The 12,099-nt window shown below is 36.2% G+C and overlaps 2 protein-coding genes across 7 annotated transcripts; both read right to left on the bottom strand.

The window, feature by feature from the left end:
* Positions 1-674: 674 nt before the first annotated feature.
* Positions 675-5,015, bottom strand: LOC145060384 (uncharacterized). The gene has a single exon (XM_079008065.1). It carries the CDS (start codon positions 4,986-4,988, stop codon positions 675-677), a length of 4,314 nt encoding a protein of 1,437 aa, XP_078864191.1. The 5' UTR covers positions 4,989-5,015.
* Positions 5,016-8,536: 3,521 nt separating this feature from the next.
* LOC145057324 (uncharacterized) lies at positions 8,537-11,780 on the bottom strand. Of its 6 annotated transcripts, XM_079005134.1 has the most exons (7): positions 11,385-11,779; positions 10,878-10,970; positions 10,387-10,645; positions 10,100-10,300; positions 9,780-10,013; positions 8,833-8,929; positions 8,537-8,721 (listed from the first exon to the last, which is right to left on the bottom strand). In XM_079005134.1, exons 3-5 carry the CDS (start codon positions 10,576-10,578, stop codon positions 9,912-9,914), a joined length of 495 nt encoding a protein of 164 aa, XP_078861260.1. In that variant the 5' UTR covers positions 10,579-10,645; positions 10,878-10,970; positions 11,385-11,779; the 3' UTR covers positions 8,537-8,721; positions 8,833-8,929; positions 9,780-9,911. The 6 variants fall into 6 exon arrangements, 5 of the variants coding, with proteins under 5 accessions (XP_078861260.1, XP_078861261.1, XP_078861263.1 ...); XR_013686065.1 differs by lacking the exon at positions 10,878-10,970 and having other exon boundaries at positions 10,464-10,645; positions 11,385-11,777; XM_079005135.1 differs by lacking the exon at positions 10,878-10,970 and having other exon boundaries at positions 10,387-10,668; positions 11,385-11,780.
* Between the last annotated feature and the right edge of the window lie 319 nt (positions 11,781-12,099).

Below are 12,099 nucleotides of genomic sequence, written 5' to 3'. Positions count from 1 at the left end.
AAGTTTTCTATGTTTTTGTGCTTAGTTTTACGTAAATTTCCTATGTATGAATCTTGACACATATAATAGAATTTAATCAAAAATATATATTAGAATTATTCGGTGGTACCGACATTGTATATGTATATACCAACCATTGTAACGGTACCTACCTTTTATCAATAGAACCATTAAAATTCAACTTAAAAATGGGTTGACATTGTCGTAATGTGCGATGGGCAAAATCCTAGTAACATGAAAAATGTAACCATAATGAAATATAAAATAAATATAAATATCAATTGAAAAAAGGAACACATGCTCGGTTACGAGTATTATCTTAGTTACCTATAATCTTAAAGGTGTGTGCTTCAGATTTAAATTTATAAAAGATAGTTTCATAATATGTGTACTTATATATCCATGTGTTTGTGCTTATATGGGAACTGAGTTTGGTTGTATTAATAAAAACAAGAGGAATTGCTTGTTTATACACTTAGAACCTCTTAGTCCTTAGGTGAAGACAATAATCTTGACTTAATTACAAAGACTCTCACCACCTAGTGTATCCTTGCCACCACATAGTGGTGGAGGTGTTGACTTAGGAGGTAGTGATGGGTATTATACATGGAGATATGGTGTGGTAGAAGAGACTTTGGAGGCGATGGTTGTGAGTTTCCATGAATGGATTATGATCATGGGTCAACTACTAATTCAGGTAATGGAAGAGGCGGTAGTGATGGAGGTGAAGGTGATTTAAGGGGTGGTAGTAATGGAGGCAAAGGTGGTAGTAACGGAAGCATGGGTGGTAGTAATGGAGGCAGAGGTGGCAAAATAGGTGCTATTAATGGAGGTATAGGAGGTAGTATTGGAATAACACCGTCATGAATAAAGGAAGGTGGTAGTGGTATAGAAGAAGTCTTTGGTAGCGTTCTTGTTTGCTTCCCATGAATGGATGGTGGTGGTTTAGGTATTGGATTAGGTAGATCTGGTATTGGAAGATCTGGTGGTTTAGGTAGATCAGGTATTGGAAGAGTTGGTGGTTTAGGTAGATCAGGTATTGGAAGTTTAGGTAGATCAGGTATTGGGAGATCAGGTGGTTTAGGTGGATCAAGTGCCGGAAGATCTGGTGGTTTAGGTGTATCGGGTGACGGATCTGGTATTGGAAGTTTAGGTAGATCAGGTATTGGAAGTTTAGGTAAATCAGGTATTGGAAGATCTGGTGGTTTAGGTGAATCAGGTGTTGGAGCATTTGGTGGGCTAGGTGCATCGGGTGTTGGAGCATCGGGTGGGCTGGGTGCATCGGGTGTTGGAGCATCGGGTGGTGGAGCATCGGGTGGGTTGGGTGCATCCGGTGGTGGAGCATCCGGTGGGCTAGGTGCATTCGGTGGTGAAGCATCCGGTGGGCTGGGTGCATCGGGTGGTGTTGCATCCGGTGGGCTGGGTGCATCCGGTGCTGGTGCATCCGGCGGGCTGGGTGCATCCGGTGCTGGTGCATCCGGTGGGCTGGGTGCATCGGGTGGTGGAGCATCCGGTGGGCTGGGAGCATCCGGTGGTGGAGCATCTGGTGGGGTGGGTGCATCCGGTGGTGGAGCATCCGGTGCGCTGCGTGCATCGGGTGGTTTGGGTGCATCGGGTGCTGGAGCATCCGGTGGTTTGGGTGCATCCGGTGCTGGAATATCCGGTGGTTTTGGTAGATCGGGTATTGGAAGTTTAGGTAGATCGGGTATCGGAAGATCTGGTGGTTTAGGTGGATCGGGTGTCGGGAGATCTGGTGGTTTAGGTAGATCAGGTATTGGAAGGCCTGGTGGTTTTGGTAGATCCGGTATTGGAAGTTTAGGTAGATCGGGTATAGGAAGATCGGGTGGTTTAGGTGGATCTGGTGTTGGAACATCTGGTGGTTTAGGTGGATCAGGTATTGGAAGACCTGGTGGTTGAGGTAGATCAGGTATTGGAAGTTTAGGTAGATCGGGTATTGGAAGATCTGGTAGTTTAGGTGGATCGGGTGCTGGAAGATCTGGCGGTTTTGATGGATCCGGTGTTGGAAGATCGGGCGGTTTAGGTGCATCAGGTGTTGGAAGATCTGGCGGTTTAGGTAGATCAGGTGTTGGAGGAGATGGTGTTTTTGGTAGATCAGGTATTGGAAGTTTAGGTAGATCGGGTATTGGAAGATCTGGTGGTTTAGGTGGATCGGGTGTTGGAAGATCTGGTGATTTAGGCGGATCAGGTATTGGAAGACCAGGTGGTTTTGGTAGATCTGGTATTGGAATTTTAGGTAGATCCGGTATTGGAAGATCTGGTGGTTTAGGTGGATCTGGTGTTGGAACATCTGGTGGTTTAGGTGGATCAGGTATTGGAAGACCTGGTGGTTTTGGTAGATCAGGTATTGGAAGTTTAGGTAGATCAGGTATTGGAAGATCTGGTGGGTTAGGTGGATCAGGTGTTGGAAGATCTGGTGGATTAGGTGGATCCGGTGTTGGAAGATCTGGCGGTTTAGGTGCATCAGGTGTTGGAAGATCTGGCGGCTTAGGTTGATCAGGTGTTGGAGGAGATGGTGGTTTTGGTAGATCGGGTATTGGAAGTTTAGGTAGATCGGGTATTGGAAGATCTGGTAGTTTAGGTGGATCTGGTGTTGGAACATCTGGTGGTTTAGGTGGATCAGGTATTGGAAGTTTAGGTAGATCAGGTATAGGAAGATCTGGTGGTTTAGGTGGATCAGGTGTTGGAAGATCTGGTGGTTTAGGTGGATCCGGTGTTGGAAGATCTGGCGGTTTAGGTGCATCAGGTGTTGGAAGATCTGGCGATTTAGGTGGATCAGGTGTTGGAGGAGATGGTGGTTTAGGTAGATCAGGTATTGGAAGTTTAGGTAGATCGGGTATTGGAAGATCTGGTGGTTTTGGTGGATCTGGTGTTGGAACATCTGGTGGTTTAGGTGGATTAGGTATTGGAAGACCTGGTGGTTTTGGTAGATCAGGTATTGGAAGTTTAGGTAGATCTGGTATTGGAAGATCTGGTGGTTTAGGTGGATCAGGTGTTGGAATATCTGGCGGTTTAGGTGGATCCGGTGTTGGAAGATCTGGCGGTTTAGGTGCATCAGGTGTTGGAAGATCTGGCGGTTTAGGTGAATCAGGTGTTGGAGGAGATGGTGGTTTTGGTAGTTCAGGTATTGGAAGTTTAGGTAGATCGGGTATTGGAAGATCTGGAGGTTTAGGTGGATCGGGTATTGGAAGATCTGGTGGTTTAGGTGGATCAGGTATTGGAAGACCTGGTGGTTTTGGTAGATCAGGTATTGGAAGTTTAGGTAGATCGGGTATTGGAAGATCTGGTGGTTTAGGTGGATCTGGTGTTGGAACATCTGGTGGTTTAGGTGGATCAGGTATTGGAAGACCTGGTGGTTTTGGTAGATCAGGTATTGGAAGTTTAGGCAGATCGGGTTTTGGAAGATCTGGTGGTTTAGGTGGATCTGGTGTTGGTAGATCTGGTGGTTTAGGTGGATCAGGTATTGGAAGAATCGGTGGTTTAGGTAGATCGGGTATTGGAAGAGCTGGTGGTTTAGGTAGATCTGGTATTGGATCAGGGATTGGAAGAGCCGGTGGTTTAGGTATTGGGTCGGGTATTGGAATGGGTAGGGCTGACTTAGGAGGTGAAGGTGACTTAGGAGGTTTGGGTTCCTTCTCCTTTTTGGGAGGCTTAGGAACCTTTTCCTTCGGAGGCTTGGGTTCTTTCTCCTTCTTAGGAGGTTTAGGTTCCTTATCTTTCTTAGGAGGAGGTTTGGGTTCCTTATCTTTCTTGGGAGGAGGTTTAGGTTCCTTCTCTTTGTTGGGAGGAGGTTTAGGTTCCTTATCTTTCTTAGGAGGAGGTTTGGGTTCCTTATCTTTCTTGGGAGGAGGTTTAAGTTCCTTATCTTTCTTGGGAGGAGGTTTAGGTTCCTTATCTTTCTTAGGAGGAGGTTTAGGTTCCTTTTTCTTAAGAGGAGGTTCTGGTTCTTTTTTCTTAGGAGGAGGTTTAGGCGGAAGCTTTGGTTCCTTTTTCTTAGGAGGAGGTTTTGGTTCCTTTTTCTTAGGAGGAGGTTTTGGTTCTTTTTTCTTAGGAGGAGGCTTTGGTTCCTTTTTCTTAGGAGGAGGTTTAAGAGGAGGCTTTGGTTCCTTTTTCTTAGGAGGAGGTTTTGGTTCCTTTTTCTTAAGAGGAGGTTTTGGTTCGTTTTTCTTCGGAGGAGGTTTGGGAGGAGCCTTTGGTTCCTTTTTCTTAGGAGGAGGTTTTGGTTCCTTTTGCTTAGGAGGAGGTTTTGGTTCCTTTTTCTTCGGAGGAGGTTTGGGAGGAGCCTTTGGTTCCTTTTTCTTAGGAGGAGGTTTTGGTTCCTTTTTCTTTGGAGGAGGTTTAGGAGGAGGTTTTGGTTCTTTTTTCTTAAGAGGAGGTTTAGGAGGAGGTTTTGGTTCCTTTTTCTTAGGAGGAGGTTTTGGTTCCTTTTTCTTAGGAGGGGGTTTGGAAGGAGGTTTTTGTTCCTTTTTCTTAGGAGGAGGTTTTAGTTCCTTTTTCTTTGGAGGAGGTTTGGAAGGAGGTTTTGGTTGCTTTTTCTTCGGTGGAGGTTTTGGTTCTTTTTTCTTAGGAGTTGGTTTGGGAGGAGGTTTTGATTCCTTTTTCTTAGGAGGAGGTTTGGGAGGGGGTTTTGATTCCTTTTTCTTAGGGGGAGGTTTGGGTTTCTGTGTCTTAGGAGGTGAAGATGGCAAAATAGGTAGTATGAAGGGCGGCACCATAGGAAAAATGGGTAGTATTAATGGAGGTGAAAGAGGTAGAAATGGGACATCATTGTCGTGAATGGATGATGGTGGTGAAGACTTTGGTGACCGTGATGGTGGTGACTTGCCTTGGATGGGATATATGAGAGGTTGTGAAGTGGTTGGTAATGGGAAGCTTAGAGAAACAATGACTACAACAAGAGACATGATTAGAGAGGCCCTTGGTGGCCACTTCCCTTTCCTTGATTTCATTTTCACGACAAATGTTTCCATGCATTCATGTTCCCTCTATATAGGGAAATCTTTTACCCAAAATACATTTATACCCTTTAACATATAAGAGATATATTAAAATGAGAACTAAATAAACAAATATTATATTAAAGAAATGCTAACAAAATTCGTGCCTAATTTAGTGGTTAAAAGTTAAAACATTTAACTACCTAAAGTATATGTTAATATGACGTAACTTATAGTTACATGAACAAATTCTAAGATATCGCTTGCAATATTCGTCAACATATAAATAAATAAATACACTTATATAACACTGTTATGTAAATTATGAAAGAGTATAATATCTTGAAATGATATGATAGATTACAACTTTAGTTTGACTTTAAAAGCGCATCTCACAAGGAAATATCGCATATGTTTTTAGAATATACCATTAAATGTTTTTTTTTAAATGTTTTGCAATTTTCATCTTATGTAAAAGTGATTTTACGCAAATATATAAGAGGTTTAACCTTGTTAAACATAGTAAAAAATAGGGTTTAAGTTTTGTTTGGTCACTTAACTTTCGGTTTTGTGTTCATTTGGTCACTTAACAATTTTTAAGTTTTAAATGTCCTCAAACTTTTGACTTTGTGCTCATTTAGTCACTTAACATTTGGTTTGGTCACTTAACTTTTAGACTTGTGCTCGTTTAGTCATCTAACTTTTAAAATTGTGCTTATGTAGTCACTAAACTTTTAAAAAAAATATAAAATTTTAGTGACTAAATGGGCATAATTTTAAAAGTTAGGTGACTAAACGTGATCAAACCAAAAATTTGGTGACTAGATGAACGCAAAGCTAAAAATGTGATGACCTTTTAAAACTTAAAAAGAGTTAAGTGACCAGATGATCACAAAAACCAAAAATTAAATGACGAAAAATGACCTAAACCCAATATATCTCACATAATAATCTTTTTTTCGAAAAACGTTAGAATATGAACAAAAATCATCTTGAATTTTAAAAATGTAATGCGTATTTCGAATTAAATAAAAAGTTCAATATTTTTGAAGTACAAATATTTGAATATTCTCTTTCGAAAAAAAATTATTTGAATATTAATCCTTTTTGGGGTGGTTATAAAAAGGCGATGTCATTATACATACAATTAATTCCCATAACATTGAGGAACAATATAATATTGTTGTTTCAGAAATCTGCCACCATATTTTCAAGATTTGCCACTTCTGGTCCCTACTCTTTACTAAATTGGTGTGTTGGCCCCATATATTTGAGATTTGCCTCTTCTGGTCCCTACTCTTTATAACTTCCTATTCTAAAGGTATGTATGCAAATTTTCTTTATAAAAATTATAAAATGGTTGTGTTGGTAAACATTATTCCATTCGTAATAAGATTCCTATATTCTATAAAATATGTAATGGTTTTAATTCTTTTACAAAGGATGTTGAAAACTTGTATCTTTCTATATAAATTTTAACAAGAATTCTTTTAATTCTTGAGAATAAAAGTCATCTTATATCGGAGAAAAAAAAAGATGTTGGGAACACTTTTAATGCAAAAAATATTCGCAATCATCTAGGTTTCTATTCCGCGATTCTATTAGGCTATAAGATGTACCTATTATCTAACAATTTAAAAGTTCAACTCATCACAACGTCACCATTATTTCCCTACCATTTAACATAAAATCATACACGCTCCATAACCCCAAAACACATCTACTTTTTTAATGGTATGATAATCCATTCTCTCCACAACATTCCATCACCCTACGCCTCAACATACCAAGAGTGGGTCGTACTCATGGGAGGCCATGCCTGCCATATAGGCATTACGTATATGGATACCATACCATACAACCTTAGGGCAGACGGAGTTTATCCTTCCCAACCCATATGGACATGGGTTGTGGATCTTCAATCCACATAACACTCAACACTTCAAATCATTACAACCATCAATACATGGAAATCTATCATTATCATCCCATATAATATGGTATAAATATAGAAGCACATAGTATAAATTGAGAGGAGAGAAAAGAGAGAGGAGCGGAAACCATGGTGGTACCACCAATACCTTCCTCAAATCGTCGACATCCATCATGACTCTGTAGACGTATTCTTGAGTAAAATAATATTTTGGATAAACTTTTGTAGTTTCCAAACCATATTCACCACATTCATTTCATCTTTTAAATAATTAATACATTTAATGAATAATCGGTATATTAAATAAAAGCATATATTGAATTACCAAGCATAAACAAGTTTCTTTTAAATTGTTAATTAATTTTGGGAGAAATTTGGGCTAACTCACTTGACTAACATAAAAGTTTCTAATCTAACAACTAATTAGGGGGTTCTGGGTTCAATCCCAGACAAAAAATATATTTAAATTATTTGTCCTTTTAGGAAAAAATAGAACAAAACAAAAATTTAAGAAGATATCATGAGTTGGATATATTTCTTATTTTTATTTAATTGCTTGAGATATACTCCATTAAGGAATAAACAATAAAACAACAAAAATGTTTCTCCTCAAAGCACTCTGTATGATGAGTTCCTCTATATAACATACAACTAGGTGTAAGACTCATTTATTACATGGGTTCATTTTAAAGATAAAAAAATGAAATTCTAAACATTTATAAAGTTTGAATTTATAAGAAAAAAAATAGAATTATTAAAATTAAATTGTTTGTTTTTTTAAATTAAACAAATAATTTAGATAAATAAACAAAAGAAACTAATGAAACTTTAATTTAGAAAATTTGAAATTAAAAGGAAGTCAATTAATGAAATTGATAGACATTTATTACTACATTTATTATATACATTTAAATATTATGTGGAAATTAATAAAATGAAAAAAACTACAAAATGCATTGTGGAAAAAAAATTAATTGAAAATAACTACAAAACGACATGTGGTCAAATCAATGAGAGTGTAACATGTGGCAAAAACATTCTTTATTTATTAGGAAGGATACATATATACAAAGAAGCTTGTAGGACCTGGTTATATCAATTAAATAACCCGGTTTTCAACCGGGTCCTATTGTCGGCGTGTCTTATGTGAAAAATGGAATAAAACCCGGTTTCAAAACCGGGTTCTATCAATAGTAAAAGGACACGTTTTGTTTTAACAACCAGGACATATAACGATATCAGAGTCCACAAAACCAGGCTACACAAGGAGATTTGGACACAGTTATGCAACATAAAACCACAAAACCAGGCTACACAAGGAGATTTGGACACAGTTATGCAACATAAAACCGGGTCATATAAGGAGATAAGACCCAGTTCAAATACTCAAAACCGGATCACATTTACACCGGTTCCATTCTAATAATCGGGTCATTTAAAGGTTGATTCTTGTAAAAAAAAGGTGGTTTTTTATAATAGTTTTCTTATTAAATAACCAACAAATTGCACATCCAAAATTAAATTTTGTTACAAATAACCACCAACACAACTGAAACTTACATCCATAACACATATTCAATACAAAAAAGTACGCTTTGATAAAGAAGTTATGCTAATGTAGACATGTTAGATAACCAACCATTAGTCATTGATATAAACTGATATAAAGTCATTGATATAAACTGATATAAACGTGTTTGCATGTCACAAAAAACACCTTGACTTGGTCGTGTCTTACTACATAAAACTTACAAAAAATTCAAAAAAAAAGTTGTTATCCCACCGAAGTAGGATTGTCCCATAATCAAGAGTAGTTGTTATCCTCCATTCTTACTGAAAAACAAACATAACAAAGAATCAATTTTGTCTAATATTTCAAAATGGTTAAATTTAACAAACAATAATTAAACTAAAATTAGGATGCCATAAAGATTAACAACTAACCTTATATGCACTTTTAAACATCATTCATAAAATTATTAAGAAATTCTCCAGCCCAATTAGCAACAGTCATAACCAACACCTTTTCTTCTAAGGGAGCCTGTTCATTCCAAATGGTACCAAACTATATGAAATATTAAGTTAAAATTCATGAAAAAGTGAATAACATAACAGATAGTTTCTTGATACAGACAAAATGAAAAAAAAAGTACTTACTCTATTTGCGAATCCATATTGTCTGGTCATTAGAAACTCAAACATCCAATAAACATACAAATTTGCAATTTTAAAACAAATTTGCTAACTACGAAAGTCTGGTGCTATTTTGTAAATTTTCTAAAACATAGAGGCCAATACTGTACATTTGTATAACACAGGGACCAATTCAGTAAAAAAATCTTATATGGACCATTTTTGTAAAAAAAAATCTTATAGGGACCATTTCTGTAATTGCTTCAACACAGGTACGATTCATGTATTTGTGTCTTACAAGAATCATGCATGTAAATGTTTTAGAGACACAGACTATTCATGTTGATAAACAGAGTAAGTGAAACATTAAGCCAAACCTTAGGTTATTTTTTCACAAATGTAGTAAAATGTGGCATTAAAATAAATCTAATGTTAAAAGAGTTAATAAGGCTAAAGTGTAGCATAAATAGGGGGCATTTTGTCATGTTATATACATACGTATAAGGCAATTTTCATTTCTAGTTTTGAGAAGTCTTTTATTGTTTCCTCTGTATGTCTTAACGCACAAACATACTCAATAAAATGTTACTTAATTTATTTCAGACATGTCATCTATAAATTAAAATTAAAGTCCATTTTCATCATAAAAAGTGAACACCTTGATTTAATTTCTATTAAAATTTTATGGAAAATGACATTTCAAAGTATAATGTTATAATATGAAATGGTGAAAAAGGGATGCTATAATAAATGATTACCTTTATCACATCTAAAGCATCCAATGTCAATGTTGATCCACAACTATTCTTTTGAACAACAATGCATACATAAGCTAATGAACACTCACTTTTTATCTCATGCAACAGTGGCAACAGCTCACCGGATGCTATCTATTGTTCCCACTTAGGTTTGTTGCCCTGATAGCCATGCGGACCTAATCGGGCTGGATTTGTATTAAACTTCGAACTCATCTTAGCTTTCTCACTTATTATCTGCCAATAAAAGTAACAACCACAATTATAAAATGGCAACATAATAATTAATATTACCAATAGACATTATAGTCCTACAATTAAACCTGGAATTCCTTTGATGATATCATCTCATTAAACTTTTGCAATGCAATCTTCTCCATATATAAGTAGGTTTCAAGTGGATTTCGCTTATGCTCATTTGCTAAGAAATTCTTTTCAACCCTCTTCTTGAATGATCTCCAGTTCTCGTTGTAAGTCTTAAGCATATTTGTTTTGCGTTTATCATCACAAATATTCCAACACTTCTGTTTTTGTTTTGAAAAAAAGAGTAATTATTAGTAACATATACTAATTAAATGAAAGCACATATAATGTGTTTGAGATAACAAACTTTTATGATCAATAAGTTATCTTTTTCATTCCCTGGTACTTTCTTCCAAGTCGGATATTCGATAGAAATTAACCTACTCGTAAGAACACCGCAGTCGTTGGCAAACTTATTTTGTTTATCGCCACAATCCTGACCAATATTGTTGAACTCAACTTCTTGTAGCTCTATTATAGACTTATATCCATTAGACATGTGGCTGTTTTTTCCCTTTGTTGTGGTTGTGGCTCTGGTTGTTGTATTGGTTGTTGATCTAGATGATCTGCAAAAGGCACAATTACATACCTGAACAGATTACAAAAGTAGTTCAACATGGTATCATAATGCTTAAGTGGCTTGGTTTAGGTATTAGATTTAAAAATAAAAATATATAATACATTAGTTCTAATTAAAAGATAAAGCCTCTTAGATTCAAAAATAAACAATAACATATTTTAAATCTTAATGTCAAACCACCAACTCATTTAAATAATCTGGAATATGTTTTCATTTGCCTTTATTTGCAGTTGATTAGGATAGGGTCGAGTTTCTTTGTTCCATTTGATCTACAGATTTTGTGTTATCCTCTTAACAATATTGATGTATTCCTGGAATACAATTAAAATCAAATAACATCAAATATTAGTCATCCAACATAAGTGTGAGATGTGAACACGGAACTAATTGTCAAATAAAACAGAAATCGCTTTGAAAAAGAATAAGAAGAAAACATGTTCATGTATTAAAGATATTAGAAGATTAACAAGAAACCCCCCTTTTCTTTTGGAAGAAAAGGTATCAGGATTATATCAATTACTTCACTGGCCCAAATCAAAATTTGCAAGTATTCCGATAACAAGTAAAGTCTATGGATTCTCGACTTAGAAATCAACAAAGACAAGGATGTGAATAAGAACCAAACAACTTTAGTAATACAAGATTTTTGTCATCGATAATCAAAACACTCGAAGCTATAACAATCAGTGGTTATAACAAAAAGAAATACCAATTAGTAAACTTACAAAGTACAACACCAATAGAAATGTGGAGTCGTCTAGACGATCCAGTACTGCTACACTAGCAATGATTTGGCGAGCTAGCTAGTGATATGAGGAACGAGATAGGGTTAATCTAGGAGAAAAGAAAGGTCTAACGCATGGATGTGGTGGTCGACACGATGAAGTGGAGTCGTCGGTTGAGGCACAAGAGAAGGCTTTGAGGCGAAAAATCCCTCAAAATCCTCGGTTGTTGCAGTAGAGACGAAGAGGGGTAAAGAAGTACGTAGTGGTGTGGGTTCTAATCGATTGGACCTCAAATATGTTGGCGGGATATCAAATTTTCATGGAGGGTTATTGAATTTTCAATGGCGGGATATCCAAAATTTTACCTAAAAATAAGTCAACCAAAATCTTTACATATTTCTGGCACAAATTTGCACCGGTACAAATGATAGGCATTTCCTTTTTTAAAAGGAGTATTTATTTACTTTTTCATCCAACCAATTACCAACTCTATACGACTCTTTTATTTTCTAATTTGCATTATATATTCATTAAATAATTTTGTTATTTTTTCATGTGGCTATGTTTTTAATTATGAAAGCATACTAAAATAATACAGATTAGCTTTTTATGCAAAAATAAAAACAAATCATAACCAGATAAAGTATCGATTATAAAATACCAGTAGTTTATATTTGATTAGTGAATATTTACAATCACCTTCACGTTTCATATT

The sequence above is a fragment of the Lactuca serriola genome, chromosome 6 (assembly GCF_051521515.1).
Source record: "Lactuca serriola cultivar US96UC23 chromosome 6, Lser_US96UC23_V15, whole genome shotgun sequence".
Lineage (NCBI taxonomy): Eukaryota > Viridiplantae > Streptophyta > Magnoliopsida > Asterales > Asteraceae > Lactuca > Lactuca serriola.
The sequence above is the reverse complement of the archived record's forward strand: the minus strand, read 5'-3'. Positions and strand labels throughout refer to the sequence as shown.